Genomic DNA, 15,117 nt, shown 5'->3' on the forward strand with positions numbered 1-15,117 from the left:
CACCGCAGAATGTGAAGGAAGTTCAGAGGCTCGCTGGTAGGGTCGCGGCTCTCAATAGGTTTATATCCAAGTCTTCGGACAAGTGTCGGCCCTTGTATCTATTGTTAAGGAGGACGAGCGACTTCTAGTGGACCGAGGCATGTGAAAGGGCGTTCCAGGAATTGAAAGGATATTTGGGCAAGGCTCCGATCTTGTCGCGGCCAGGGTAGGGAGAAAAGCTGTACTTGTATTTGGGGGTATCAGAGTGTGCGATTAGTTCAGTGTTGATAAGGATAGTGGGGAAGGCAGAGAGGCCGGTGTACTTCCAAAGCAAAACCATGCTGGATGTTGAAACTAGGTACAGTAGGATCGAAAAGTATGCCCTGACATTGGTCTTCTTAGCACTAAAGTTGAAACCATACTTCGACGCTCATTCGGTGGTGGTGGTGACTAATTTGCCACTCAAGTAGGCGTTAAAGGCCGAGAAATTAGGAAGAATGTTGAAGTGGGACGTGCTACTTAGCTCTTATGAGATCGGGTACCAAGCCAGAACCGCAAAAAAGGCTCAGGCAATGGCAGAATTCCTAGCTGAATTCCCGGCCGAGGACCACACCTGGGGGGAAGAGATGGTGATGGAACAAGAGACAGACCAAAATCACGACCCCTTAGATCCGTGGGACATGCGAAATGGTTGGAGGGTATTTGCAGATGGATCAGCCACGGATACTGGGAACGGAATTGGGGTGGTGCTGGTCACCCCCGAGAACACTCACCTGGAGTTGTCAATGAAACTAGGATTCGCGGCGTCGAACAACGAGTCTGAGTACGAGGTAGTAGTAGCGGGGATGGATCTGGCTAGGGATTTGGGTGTGCAGGAGCTCACAGTGTATTCAGATTCGAATTTGGTAGTATGTCAAGTTAACGGGGGATTTGTGGCACGGTGCCCTCGGATAGCAAAATATCTAGAGGTGGTGCAGAGAAGGGCAGAAAAGTTTGAGAAAATTAGCTTTGCCCATCTAGGTAGGGGAGATAATAGGCATGCCGACGCTTTGGCTTACGTGGCCGCAGTGCTTCCTGGGATAGAGGGGAGGTCTATCGAAATCCGGGTGCTAAGCGTACCAAGCACCGCAGAGGACGAAGACGTGTGCTTGACCACCGAGCAAGAGCAGGGGCGGATGGAACCTATCAAGTGTTACTTGTCGAGGATAGATACCAGGGACAAGGATGAGAAAAGGAGAATGGAACAGAGGTCAAGAAGGTACATTCTGACAGAAAGGGAGTTGTATCGAAGGAACGTCAGCGGACCACCCCTGAGATGCCTGGGACCGCAGCAGGCGCAAGAGGTGTTGGGAGATGTTCACGAAGGAGGCTGTGGAAGCCACTCGGCAGGGAGGACAACGGCTCATCGATTGCTATCTCAGGGGTACTTCTGGCCCCATATGAAGAGAGATGCGACTGAGTATGCCAAGAGATGCCGGAAGTGCCAAATCTTTGCGCCGCTAATACACTCACCTGCAAAACCGTTACACAAGGTCTTCAGCCCTTGGCCATTCGCTATGTGGGCGTTGGATATTGTTGGACCCCTACCCATGGCCAGTGGAAAGCGGAGGTTTATGCTAGGCGGACTGACTATTTTACAAAATGGGTTGAGGGCGTGGCTTTGCAGCAGGTAAAGGAGGAATAGGTGAGAAAGTTTTTGTGGGAAAATATAATATGCCGGTTTGGGCTATCACACACTATTATCGCGGACAACGGGACTCAGTTCACAGGGGGAAAAGTGAAGGCCTTCCTCCAGGCCTATTGAGTAAAACAAGGTTTTTCAGCCCTGTACAATCCTGAGGGGAATGGTCAGGCTGAGTCTTCCAACAAGGTGATCATGGACAATTTAAAGAAAAAGCTTGAAGAGCGCAAGGGGTGTTGAGTAGAGGAGTTAAATCATGTATTGTGGGCGTATCGCACTACGCCGCGGACTTCTACAAGGGAATCTCCCTTCTCAATGGCCTACGGGGTGGAGGCGGTGATCCCAGTAGAGATGGTGGCCCCGACGACCAGAACCAAGGTTGTAGAGGCAGGAGTTAACAAAAGACTTCTGGCCGAGGAACTGAATCTCACAGGTTGGAAGAGTATCACCGCAGGTTGCAGACACAATATAACAAACGGGTGAAGCCGTGGACATTCCGTGTGGGGGATCGGGTGCTTCGGAGAGTGACCACGGCCATGAAGAAGGAGACAGATGGAAAATTGGGACCCAACTGGGAGGGACCCTACACCGTGGTGGAGGCAGGGACGTCCGGAACCTACAAGCTGCAGACACCCCAAGGGGAGAGCATCAAGTGGCCGTGGAACATCCGGATGCTGAAAAAATTTCACGAGTAATTTGTACTATGAGTACTTTCAATTAAAGAAAATTGTATTTGCTTCATTCAAGCTTTGTAATGCTATTTTGAATTTGCTATTGTGGTAATGAAAGCGATAATCAATTTTTCCCATCTGATGAATGTGCATTCGTTCACGTGTGTTAAGCTAGGAGCAGCGGATAAGGGGTTTTACATCAATGATGGAATGTGTAGTGGACTTGGGGGCATGCTCAGTGGCTCGGGCTTACTTGCCGGCTCTCAACATCTCCTTAATAAACTTGGGGGCAAGCTAAGTGGCCCGGGCATGCTCCGCTACCCCCAACATCTCCACGGCCAACTTGAGGGCCCGCTGAGTGGCCCGGGCAAACTCGGTGGCCCTCAACCTCTCCTTAATCAACTTGGGGGCAAGTTGAGTGGCCCGGGCGTGCTCAGCTACCCCCAACATCTCCACGGTCAACTTGAGGGCCCGTTGAGTGGCCCGGGCATACTTGGCGGCCCTCAACATCTCCTTAATCAACTTGGGGGGCAAAGGTGGCCTGGCGTGTGCTCGGCTACTCCCAACATCTCCACGGTCAACTTGAGGGGCCGGCTGAGTGCCCCGGGCTTACTTGGCGGCCCTCAACATCTCCTTAATCAACTTGGGGGCAAGCTGAGTGGCCCGGGCGTGCTCAGCTACTCCTAACATCTCCACGGTCAACTTGAGGGCCCGCTGAGTGGCCCGGGATTACTCAGCAGCCCTCAACATCTCCTCAATCAACTTGGGGGCAAGCTGAGTGGCTCGGGCGTGCTCGGTTACCCCCAACATCTCCACGGCCAACTTGAGGGCCTGCTGAGTGGCCCGGGCTTACTCGGCGGCCCTCAACATCTCCTCAATCAACTTGGGGGCAAGCTGAGTGGCTCGAGCATGCTCAGCTACCCCCAATATCTCCACGGCCAGCATGCTCAACGGCCTCCTACGACACCCAAGCAAAGGGGGCAGAGACAAACGCTGCGGTGAAATCAAGGCAGTAACGAAAGAGAAAAAAAAAGGAGGGGTGGCAACACAATACGGAAAAGGAACACTTAAATTACTAAGAGTTTGCACAAGACATAAGCAACACTGAAACAGGGACCCACTACGGTCTGCTGGGAGTACCCAGAAATCCAAACCCAGGGGGTGAAACTAAAAAGTTGAAGTATCAAAATATCAGATACATATAATGCAAATGGCTTGGCCAACAAACAAAAAGAAACTTAGGTCCACTTCATTGCTGCTCGCCCGAGGCATTAGATGGCAAACCACCCTTCTCCGTCCCGTCAGCGGATCCATCCACATTGATAGGGGAAGAAGACACCACAGGAGGGGCGGCGGTCTTCGTCTCAGGAGTAGGGGATACGGGAGCGGGATCAGTTGAAATCAAAGCAGGAGGTGGGTCAGGGAGAAGACGCCCGGCGGCAGTAAGAGCTTCCAGCTGTTGCTTCAGTTCCCGGGATATCTTTTTGGCAGCAAGGACCTTGAAGTGTTCAGCGGCTCCTTTCAGCGACTGCTCCAAGTCAGCCTGGGCGGCGGCCTTATCGGCCTTCCTCTGATTTTCAAGCTGAGACGCGACACCTACCACGTAATCCTTATAGACTTCCTCGGAGCGCTGGAACTCCTTGTGGTGTCTGAGGGCAGCGAGACGAGCCTCATCCCTCTCCTTCTCAAGTTGGGCACATTTTGCTTTCCACCCATTAAGCCCGTGAATCTCGGCTTTCACAGAGTCAAATGCCTCCAAGGTACTGGTTAGGCCACGAATCACATAGCCCACGTCCAGGCTCAGCTGAAGATACAAGTCAGGTTAGAGGACAAGGAATAGGGAAGAAAGGAAAGAGATAGATGAGATGTGTACCCGTTCCCAGCCTGTATAGATCGCTGCTCGGTGAGAAGCGAAGGAGCCAGAATCCCCGTACACCTGGTCCCTAGGGAGATGGGGGAAGAAGAGGGAAGAAGAGGGGGTTATCCAGCCACCATCCGGGTTATGACATCGCAGAGTCCCCACGCGCTGTGGTGACATCGCGGTCCCCGGCTTTGAAAGGAGGATCTGGATAAGCTTTACTAAAGCCCGGTGGGAGGATGGATGAGGGAGGATGGTGGGAGGGGTAGTCTTAGTCTTGGCCTTCTTAGCAAGAGGGCCCTCGACGGCTGCATTGGCGGGCGCATCGCCATCGGAATCACTGTCCCATAGCTTGAGTTTGGTGACGTCCATGTTGTCAGAAGTGCCTGCAGGGGGAGCAAAATCGTCGTCCCAGTCAGCTATGGAAGAGTAGGATCTAGGGGCAGTAGCAGAGGGAACTGTGGAAAGAACCACTGGAGGGCTTACGTGGCTGAAAGGTTGCGGCCTTGCGGGCTAGTGTTTGACTGCTAGAGATCTTGGTGGTGTACCCAAAGGACCGATGAGTGGTGGGTTTCGCCTTCCGTTTCTTGGGCGGAGACGATTTGGGTTTCCTCTCTTTTGGCGGGGGCAAAAGGTATAGAGGGCCGCGGTATTTACCAATATCTTTCAGGGATGGATCTCGGAGGAGTGGACTCCCTTTGTCGGGGTCGATGCCGAGGACGTCGCACTGGCTTTCCCCTAGGCTGCGGAGTTTGGTGAAAATCTCCGAGGGGACACCAGTGTAGATCTGGGAGTGGGAATCCAGGTTCCAACCTGAAAAGAGAAGATAGAGATATGTCAAGGGGATGATAGTAAAGGAAACCAACAAAGCATTCGACGCGACTCACCGTGGCGGATAAAATGGGAGTGCCTCAAAGACAGTTCAGGGGGAAGAGCGACGAAGAGGTAGTTCCCAGACACGTAGAGGGGATAGTGATGCCAGGCCTTATCGGAGGAGGTGACGCGGATAACGAAAGACTTCTTTTGCGGACGCAAGCAGAAGGATTGGTACCCCACGCTCCCGAGCTTGGTGCTCTTCTTGATAAAATAGTGGGAAATGACGTCTTGAAGGGAAATGCGAGGGATATTCGTGGTATTGTAGTAGTTGGCAGCGTACATGATTCGCCAGAAGTTACCGATGCCTTGACACGGTGGAATGTTGAAATGGTTGCAGACTGCAACATCTAGCAAGGATAAAGGGAAGTGGAGACCAGCCACTATTTGCCCCACGGTTGCTACCAGGAACCTTGGCCGCGGCGGCACTAGATGAGGGAAATGGGTGACCCCAGGCACATGTTCCAGGACTACATCCTCGGGGATGTCATAGGCCGCCCTTACCGCGGCCAGATTAGGTCTGCGGCAGTGGGATGGAGGAGGAGGCAGTGCAGAAGGTCTACCTGAGGTGGATGGAACAGCAGCCCCAAGGGTTGATTCTGTGGAAATAGATTCTGGGTGATCCGCGGAGGGACCGAAAGATCCCTATCCCGCCATAGAGTCAGATGATCGGGAGGTCGGGGACACATATCTAGTAGATCCGGCGGCGGAGGATCCGCCAGGGTCGGAGCCAGACATGACACCAGCGTAGGGTGAACCAGATAGACTGTGCGGCGGGCAAGAGAGATGGTGGAGCAGCGGAAAGAAAGGGATGGTTGTCTGAATGGGCAAAACCAGAACAAAGAAAAATAAAGAGAGAATGAAAATGATGACCCACCTACTTACAATACCAAGGAAAAGAAACGGAGAAGGAGGAGCGCAAACCTGAGTCGAGGAGACGTTCCGTGCGTGTAGCGAATGAGATATGCGAAGGAAACCTCACCGGAGATGAAATGGCAGGTGTGAGGAATAGTTTGGAGACGCAAGAAAACGCAAGAAACTGGAGAAGACAAGAGTTGAAGGGACATTTTGAAGAGTGAGAAGTGAGGAGTCAAGGAGAGGAAGAAGTGCAAAATAAAGGCTTTGGGCGGGATTCGAGTAGTCAGGGGCAAAATGGTAAAAGGAGGGAGGCGCATGTGAAAAGGAAGGCCATTGAGGAACAAACGCGTGGCATCGCGAGAAACGAGGAAGCAGGGCTAGATAGGCATACGCCGCAGGACACGTGCCTAGGGACACGTGGCCAGGATCTAGTGGTTCGAGCAGCAGGCAGCGTGAAGGTCAGAAAGATTCGAGTGTTTGATGGGTGACAAGACAGCGTGATGGTATGACAGCGAGGCAGTCTCGGCCCACGAATTCGATTGGATCCGCGGACCGAGAGGGGGCATTTGTGTCAACCCCATTTTAGGCTATGAAGATGACCTGTCTGCCAGCCCGAGGTAACATAAAACCGGAGGGAGCGAAGCACCGTATCTGGGCCGTGGTTCTGCAAAAGTGGAAGAGTCGTACGATAGCATGTGATAGAACAATGCGGTCAGATTCAAAGGGGAGGCAGCTTAACAAGAGAGGAACGGGGGGCATGAGAGCGGGGCCGCGGAAACCTAAAAATACAGGTGTGCCAAGATGGACCAAAGGATAAAGGGGGATCAACGGCTAGGAAGGAAAAGAGGGAAGTATAAAGAGGAATAGTGGAGAAAAGAAAGAGAGGAAGAAAAAGAGGGAGGGAGGAAAAAAAGGAGGGAGAGAGAAAAAAGAGGAGGAGGAGAGTATTAGGACATAGAACATTAGAGGTTGTAAGAGGTGTTCATACAGACTCCTCTAAGTACAGTGCTTGGTTTGGTTTGAAGGATCCTCGACTGGCACAGACAAACTCGACGCGTATTTGGCACTAACTTGAACCTCATTCGACACTACCAATAACAGTCGAAGAAGGAAACCATGATGTGCAGGAAGTTTGGATAGAACCTCGCCTGTTTTTTTTTGAATAAGTAAATATAAACAACCATGAAAAGAAAATAAAACTAATAATAAGGAAAATAAACTACTTATGCACTGACCTGACAAATGCTTAAAGTAAGAATTCAGGGTATACGACATTTGTAGTAAGCTTTTCAGCGTTTGGAGGTAGAAGAATACTTATGCGGGCAGCGGAAGTTCACCTGGATAATGCCACATATAACTGGCCATGGCTGAAAACTTCAGTTCGAAGATCGATTCCCACAAACTTCATGGATTGTCCTTGTGATTTATTTATAGTCATGGAATAAGCCAAACGGATAGGAAATTGTCTTTTTGTCATATTGAAATGACAATTTGAAGAGGATGGTGACAAAGAGATCCTTGGAATAAATACACGGTTACCCAATTTTTCACCTGTAAGAATTCTAGCTCAAATAATGTGTGGTTGACATTGCAACACCATCAAGCAAGTCCCGTTGCATAACCCATCTTTGGAGGCAATATTGCGCAGCAACATTATTGGACAACCCTTTTTTAGCTTGAGTCAAAATGGTGGCAGACCCGTGGGATCAAGTGAGTTTAGGTACTCATTTGGATACTGATTAATATTTCTTGGATTATTTGCATCTACCTCATCCAACTTGTCAGCAGCCAGAAAGGTCCTAGTTTCTCCTGAGAACATACGTAAAGCTGCTGCATTAATGGCATTGACATCATCATTTCTTGCAAAAAGAATTGTCTGCTTAGTTAAATAGTCAGGGGTGACAGTGGAAGTTTCAACCAAATGAGGATAAGTAGCAGAAATCAGGTCTTGAAGATTTATGCAATGATGGATCGTTGAGGGTAGCTCAATAACCGCTTCAGGATCGTTTCCAACCTGATGACATAAAATGTGACATAGAATATTATGAGAATTATAATAGAGAAGAATATTATAAATTAGGACAGAAATGTTCATACCTTTGTTAAGAACTCTACAAATAGTAAATTCTCATAAGTGCCACGCTTTAATCTCATGTTTTGTACCAGGGTGAGAACATTGACGTGATTCCAAAGAAAAGAGTATCACAAGGAAGAACGAACAATTTGCTCTCGGGCCCCTTGGGTATAACTGGTAGGCATTGACGGAAGTCACTACCAAGAACTACAGTAATCCCCATGAATGGGTTGTCATTGTCTCGAATATCATGAAGTGTGCGATCAACAGCTTCCCAAATAGAACTTGTTTTGCATCGGGACCTCATCCTATATGATTAGGTTAGCTTGTTTGAATAATTCTACTTGTGGTGAACACTTACTGAACCCACACCCACATCCACATACAGAGTTATCCATAATATCTAATGGGATGCAAAAGGTTAAGTGAGCAGTCCGACCACCTGCCAATAGTAAAGAAGCTATTCTGGATGAATCCACCATAATAGCAATGTGTCCTTGAGTACGACACGTAGCAATAATGGTGTTGTAAACAAAAGTTTTTCCTGTGCCGGCTGCTACATTCAAGAAAAATAGTCGTCTACTATTATGAGCTACTGAATCTGTCACTTCACTATATGCAAAGTGTTGCTAAGCATTTAAGTGGATGGCATTGGCATGTTCCTCTTTATTGTGTGGGCCAAATTGAAATTGCCTTTGCTCCCATATAAGTCTGTTCCCAACGACTAAGCTCCAATTTCTAACTGGGAGTGGTATTGTAGGAAAATGAGCAAGAGTTCTATCACCTGACTTGTAGAGAATATCATTTAGGAGAAATAAGCCATAATCTTGTACTTGGGCATCTGTAGGATGAGGAATGAAGAACATGGTTTGAAGCTTGTGTGGGAGGTCATCACAAATGCTTTCGCAAAATTCATTCCATAAGGCTTCGGGTTGCACCAGATTGCACTCTGTGAGAATAATATAGAAAAGTCGACGAAGTTGATACCCAGTTTGCATGATTGCAGCCTCTTGTAAACATTGCACCCATTCTTTGTCATCTTCAAGAAGTTGATGCATAACACACGCTTCTTTGAAAGTAGGAAGCATAGGACCATTTCCAATTCTCTTTAGATCATCAAAGATTGCGGGCCTTTTACAATAGTTAGAAGTAATCACATATAAAACTGCTCACCAGAGTTAGGACTTGCAAAGTACATTCTGCCAATAGCAAGTGCTTGAGTACTTTTTGTCCATCTATGCCACCTTTTACTCCAAACATAATGTTCAGGAAATTCTTGATATGTAAGCTCCCGTGTATCAGGATCTGAAGCACACCGCTCGAAAAATGTAGTTAGAGTTGACTTTTGTTGCTAAGCCCTTAAGAGAATAACATCTGTTGATTCATTAGGATTGTAAACTACTCAGTGCATTCCAGGGAGATGAAATGCTAATCTCACAACAGACGGCTTCTCTTGGTGAAGAGAAAACCAGAACAACCTCCAAACCGCTTCAAGTGGCCCGATATATCATGCATCTAAATATTGTTGTATCTCATCCAAGTCATTGAACACCACTGTTATCCTGTCGTGTCCTTTGAATATGTACTTGTGAATGTATTTGACACAATGTATCCCGGCATAAACTTCGACATTAATATGGCAATCGAACATCTTAGAAAGATAAGGATTGGATGGAACAACATCCCTATTATCAACTTCATGCCCTCTAACATAATATTTCTTACCAGTTGATTAGCTCCCAAATGTGCGTTTTATTACCCGTATATTGCTGCATTATAACCTTTTTTACGCTTAACGAAAAGACAACTCATAGCTTTTATTGCCTTTTCCAGGTTAAGGAGTATTTCAGACCACTTATCATAAAAGCTGCGTCTTAGCACCAAAAGGAGCCTTAATCATGCTTATTATGAAGACCATAAGCTGCTATGGAAAAGTGCTAAAAAAGTTAAAGTCAACGGTCAAAGTCAAAAGTTAAAGCCCTCAATTCAAAAGACCACAGATGGATGCCCTTATCTAAAAAATATGACATTCTCCTAAAACCTACCTTGGTCAAGAAGAAACCAAAAAACAAAAGCAAAAGCAAAAGCAAAAGTGAAGTGTGAGGTGTCTAATTTGTAATGGAGAAGGGCAAATCTATAAAAGGCAAAAGTAGGGGTATATAACCCAAAAGTAAGGGAGAGAGAAACCATCCATTGTCTTAGGATCCAAACCATTTGGTTTGTTTAATTTCTTGTGTAGTTTTTCAATTCAAGTTTTTACTTTATTGTTTGTTTTATTTCCTTTCAATCAAAACTTGTTATTTACTTGTTCTTATTTCAATCTTCAATCTTATCTTGTTGTTCTTATTTTAAGTTTTAATCAATCTTTCTTTCAATATTTTCAAGTCATTTCAATACCAACAACTAAGGCTTTCAATGTTTTCATTAGCTTAGAACCAATCTAATCCATACAAGAGTCTACCTTTCTTCTTCACATCTCTCACACTCAAACTCTAAACAATTTAGGATGAACCTCACTTTTAAAACAAACTCTTTTGAAGTTACCACCACTAGCTAAAACTTCACCAGTGTCATGACGACGGCAGATAGGATATCCATTCTTATCCATGGTCGTAACATTTTCGAAAGCACGGGGATACTGACTTTTGCAATGCCTATTTACCATACATGGACAACTTGGATTTTTTAATCCACATGGCCCATGAACCATACATTTGATAATGATCTTGGAACAATTTCAGTTGATATTTAGATCAGAAAATTCAGCACAAACAATGCGGTCAACCTGAGCAGGCACACAAATTTTGTCTTGATGTCAAAGATATATAAGGGCATTCATATGTGGTAGACCACGTTTCTGAAATTCAATTGTGTAAACATGTGCAACAGCAATACCAAGCACACCCTTGTCTCTTATCTCTCTCATTAAAGCTTTTCGCTTTAGTTTAAACACACGGGCTACCACTTCCGATCGATCAGTAGCAGTTTCGTTTTTCTGCAAGGCCTTAATAACTTCCTCATAATGCGGGTTCGCAGTCGTGGTGAGGAATATATCTGGATGGTTGTTGAACCGAGTTATAGCCATTGAGTCCTGGAATATCTCAAACATATGCCTTGGACTGCCGATGTATGATGCTGGTAGAACTACGTGCCTTCCAACTTGATCTAGATTTAAGGTTTCTACTGGGACATTAGTGAGATTTTGATAGAATTCAGCACAAAGTACATCTTGCCTAAATATGTAGTACCGTAATCTATTTTGTTCAGTAGCAGCCCATGCATCAACTAAGAATTCCTGAAACAGTTTTTTCCTTTGCAGAATAGAAGAATATTCATTGGGGCGCTAAAATAGCAGGTAAGAATAGAAGTCCATTTGTGTGAGGCGGTCAGTAGTGGTGGTTGAAGTTGAGGGGTCCAAACGCCTTAGATCTGGTGACCACCCAAGCTCTCCACAAGGAAACATTAACACATAGTGTAAAGGTAAGTAAGCTGGATGACACTCATTGATATCAACAAATTCAGTTCCCCCTTTAAGATAAATCACAATGTCTCGCATACTGTCCCGCTCACTGCCATCTCCGGGTAAAATAACAACAATCTCATTAGCTGATGGCAAGTTGTAGCGGCGTTTGTCAGTGGCCACACTGTAATGCAAATAAGCATGGATATTGAGATTTTCATCATTCCCAACAGAAGCTAGTCTAAGAACCTCGTATGCATGGAGGAAAGTGTTAGAGAATCGGTTATATTGGAGCATAGTTTCGTGTAGGATCCTAAGAATATCTACATCCATATTAGGATTTCGAAGCAGTCGAATATCCAATGCTGCACTTAGATCATAAATATAGAGTTGAGAGTATGTTGTATGTCTACCTGGATCGAGAATAAGAGCTCTTGTTCAGTGTCGTAGTTCTCCATGTATAGTGAAAGTTCGTGGACCTCGACCAACAAAGACATGTTCATCAGCACCTATACTTGTAAATGCAAATGCATGATTGTATTGTCTTTTGTACTTTTGAAAAGACTTTGACTTGTGATCATCTCCCTCGTACAAAGCTTTAAAAGCAGCAGACAATGTCTGCAATGGAGGCATTTTTATTTTCCCTTGCAAACAGCAAGTCCCAAACCGAGGATTTGCTAGCAACGATCTACCCAACCGTTCATCTTTCCAATGAGGTGCATGACAGAAAGGACACTGAACATTCATTTCCCCTAAGGAGTGACGTTCTTGTTCAATTGGACTGTTAAGAACTTTAGAAGGAAGTACATCATCTTTATCATCTGTTATGTCATCATTTCCATCATATTGAACGGTATCTTGTAGTGGTTGTTGTCTACATAATAACGAACGTGTCAGCAAAGTTGACTAAGGTGCAAATATAGTGGTTGTTGTCTACATAATCTATATTAATGTGTCAGCAAATTAGATGAAGGTGCAAATAATGATCAATGTTTCGATAAGAATAGGCGTATACCTTGCATTTTGGCGATGTGATGTTGAAGCACCATTTGATGTTGTTGGCTGTGGTATCGCGTGAAGTAATAATGAGGTTGAAGACTCAGAGGGGGGCATACACTGTAGAGAATACATGTAAGAGTTTACTGTAAAAGTCAAGATCATACAGGTAACAAATAATTGCCTATTTAAATACCTTGCATTTTGGTGACCCATTGCAGAATCAGTCTGAGCATGTGATGGGAGGACATCTGTAAATAGCCTTACAGGATTAAGATGTCCCACGACTCATTGAAGAGATTTAGAGGAAGTGAGTAGCTCGAATCTAGGAATAGGTGTAATAGGGCTATGGTAAGTTGGGCATCTCACAGCTTGAGGCAGAGTACGTAGATTTGGAGGAAGGATATTTTGTGAGGACCTGGGCAGCCGCTGGAAACTGGGTATGACTGGTGTGGTAGATTGTGAGAACAAACAACGCGAGTTATCATTTTGTTTAAGGTGTTTTTCTGGTTCCCTTCTAACACGTTATAGCAAAGGAAACAATATGAAAATCTATATAATAATAGCTATAAATGTGTTGGAGTAGTGACAACAATTTGAAATTTCAAAAAAAAAAAATCAATAAAAAAAGGAGACAAAAAGTAAGAGCTTTATAGTAACACGATAGACACTATAATACAGATTGGTAGAGAAATTATCGTAGACAATGATAGAATAAAACACATTGACAATATTAATAGGAGAAGTTCAATTCGAAGCTGACCTGAGCACCAGATTATAGTTGAAGAGAGGGAGGAATGTCATCCGTTGGGCGCTGAATAATTAAGAAATATAAAATAAACAAATAAATAATAGACTTAATTGCAATGCATCAAAGCAATGATGTATAGATAGTAAGTTATAAGGTGACTGAAGTAAGACCTGGAAGGCACAAGGTGGCTGAAGATTCAGACCTTACGGGGTGGCGTTGAATGTGTAGGCTCCACAAAAGCAAACTTGCGAAAGTCAAAGAATTAGGCCACATGTACATGTAAAATTCAAGAAGGATTAGCTAGGATCAACACCTGAAATGAAAGATGAAAAGGGTATTGTTACTTTTTAATAGAACATAAGATAAAGCCAAATTAAACACTACTACTACATGTTATAAAGAACAAAGAAAAAGATAGGACTGACATCTTTGCAGCTTGACAAAATGCAAGTTTTTAACATTAAAAATTCAAGCTTGTGGGGGTAAATCTAAAAGGTGGGTCCTTTTGGTAGAAAAAAATTGATGGGTCATTTTCATGCATAGAATAAAGGAGTTAGAAAGTGAAATAGACAAAATGGGGAAGGGGTTAGAAACATTTGAGTGAGGAAAAATAGGGAAAAAGTTGACCCAATATTGGTTTTTTGGTTTAAACACCAATATCTAGTTCTGTTTGATGAAAAATAGCTTCTTACCTGATGAGCAGAGCTGTGATAGAGAGAGAGAGCGAGGGAGCGGCATCAACTGAAAGCTAAAGAGAGCGAGAAGAGAGAGAGACGGTTGGGAGAGTTAGATTAAATTAAATCTAACAAGGGCAGATGTTGATGTGTAAAGTAGCACACGGTCCGGTATGAGTTAGATTGTCCATGTAACAAGTCGAGAAAACGTTGTTAGAGCCGTAGGATGGGGGCCCTACACTGCTTTGTATTGTTAATATAGAATACTAGTAAAGGGCACGTGCTACGCACGTGATAGGGCCGGGAGCAAGTATCGGCTACCGACTGCAATATGAGCTTCCTTTTTTTTCTTTCTAAGAGGTCAATATGGGGTCTGAAAAATTGGTCTAGAAAGTAGAATCTCTAATCTTTACTTACAACAACACATGCGCTAATGCAAAAGAAGCACTTTGTTGTGTGATCAGCAGATTCAGACTTGAACAACTTCTACAATGACCTAAATGAGTGGTTAGTTAGTTACAGATTTTAATCCAAAATATGCTGCTTAAAATTCAAGTACACATAAAAGAGGGTTAATTCCATAACCTCGTATGGGGTGTAAAACTTTCTTGGTGCACGCATTTTCATCCTTTCTTTTATTCATTGGTCTGGTCCACTTCAGGCTTTGTTCACACAATAACATGCTCATTGCCTAGTTTTAAACCTTCGTGACTTGGTGTTCGTTCAATTTTGCAAGTAGAATAAGGGTTTGGTGTGTAGTGTAGAACCCATCTTGGCGAGACTCAAATAAATTAGCTGCGCTAGACATAACTTCATCATAATTGGTTGGTCAATGAACCTGCAACAATTGTCACCATTAGACTTTCAGAGTAATGAACCTGCAACAATTGTCACCATTAGACTTTCAGAGTACTACATTATACTGAAGTTGAACCACACTATTACTGAATAATTTTATTAATTATCTCGGAGTCTAGGACTATATATAAGTCTAATTATCCTGGGAGTTACATAGCACTAAATCATCATTCATTAGGTAACTACTATGTAAAGATAGTATTTCTTTATAAGAACCAATAGTTTTTTTGTTCTGGTAACTAATTCAGACTTAATGCATAATTATATTTCTATTCTTTATGACGGTTCTGTTGTAATTTTTAGTTTCAAATGTGGTCTGTACTCTGGATTTGAAGTTTAACAACGAAAGGACAATGAGTGCTAAGTTTGAGAATCATTAGTATA

The 15,117-nt window shown here is 44.5% G+C and overlaps 3 protein-coding genes and 1 long non-coding RNA gene across 4 annotated transcripts; 1 reads left to right on the forward strand and 3 right to left on the reverse strand.

The window, feature by feature from the left end:
- The first annotated feature begins 476 nt into the window (after nucleotides 1-476).
- On the forward strand, nucleotides 477-1,652 carry LOC147475718 (uncharacterized). Its single transcript, XM_086585508.1, has one exon. It carries the CDS (start codon nucleotides 477-479, stop codon nucleotides 1,650-1,652), a length of 1,176 nt encoding a protein of 391 aa, XP_086441634.1.
- Nucleotides 1,653-7,601: 5,949 nt separating this feature from the next.
- Nucleotides 7,602-10,602, reverse strand: LOC147475719 (uncharacterized). The gene is made up of 5 exons (XM_086585509.1): nucleotides 10,539-10,602; nucleotides 9,191-9,299; nucleotides 8,688-9,125; nucleotides 8,381-8,606; nucleotides 7,602-7,934 (listed from the first exon to the last, which is right to left on the reverse strand). The coding sequence occupies exons 1-5, from the start codon at nucleotides 10,600-10,602 to the stop codon at nucleotides 7,602-7,604; spliced, it is 1,170 nt and encodes a 389-aa protein (XP_086441635.1).
- Nucleotides 10,603-10,809: 207 nt separating this feature from the next.
- Nucleotides 10,810-12,585, reverse strand: LOC147475720 (uncharacterized). Its single transcript, XM_086585510.1, has 4 exons — nucleotides 12,470-12,585; nucleotides 11,934-12,328; nucleotides 11,464-11,819; nucleotides 10,810-11,289 (listed from the first exon to the last, which is right to left on the reverse strand). Exons 1-4 carry the CDS (start codon nucleotides 12,583-12,585, stop codon nucleotides 10,810-10,812), a joined length of 1,347 nt encoding a protein of 448 aa, XP_086441636.1.
- A 558-nt stretch (nucleotides 12,586-13,143) lies between these two features.
- Nucleotides 13,144-14,847, reverse strand: LOC147475721 (uncharacterized). Its single transcript, XR_015207210.1, has 4 exons — nucleotides 14,293-14,847; nucleotides 13,894-13,949; nucleotides 13,372-13,445; nucleotides 13,144-13,264 (listed from the first exon to the last, which is right to left on the reverse strand). It is a non-coding gene; the product is annotated as an uncharacterized LOC147475721 (long non-coding RNA).
- Nucleotides 14,848-15,117: the final 270 nt, after the last annotated feature.

This window comes from Coptis chinensis, chromosome 9 (assembly GCF_015680905.1).
Source record: "Coptis chinensis isolate HL-2020 chromosome 9, ASM1568090v1, whole genome shotgun sequence".
NCBI classification, from domain to species: Eukaryota; Viridiplantae; Streptophyta; class Magnoliopsida; order Ranunculales; family Ranunculaceae; genus Coptis; species Coptis chinensis.

Bases quoted from the DNA above. Each gene is read 5' to 3' on its own strand.
- LOC147475718 (XM_086585508.1), top strand. From the start codon at position 477: ATGTTGAAGTGGGACGTGCTACTTAGCTCTTATGAGATCGGGTACCAA.
- LOC147475719 (XM_086585509.1), bottom strand. From the start codon at position 10,602: ATGGATAAGAATGGATATCCTATCTGCCGTCGTCATGACACTGGTGAA. The intron at 9,300-10,538 runs GTAACTTCAAAA...GGTGTGCTTCAG, and splicing joins TGAAGTTTTAGCTAGTGGTG to ATCCTGATACACGGGAGCTT. The intron at 7,935-8,380 runs GTATGTGGATGT...TTATGTCATCAG, and splicing joins TAGATATTATGGATAACTCT to GTTGGAAACGATCCTGAAGC.
- LOC147475720 (XM_086585510.1), bottom strand. From the start codon at position 12,585: ATGTATTCTCTACAGTGTATGCCCCCCTCTGAGTCTTCAACCTCATTA. The intron at 11,820-11,933 runs GTCCACGAACTT...ATCTAAGTGCAG, and splicing joins ACATGTCTTTGTTGGTCGAG to CATTGGATATTCGACTGCTT. The intron at 11,290-11,463 runs GTGTTAATGTTT...AAACTGTTTCAG, and splicing joins CTTACTTACCTTTACACTAT to GAATTCTTAGTTGATGCATG.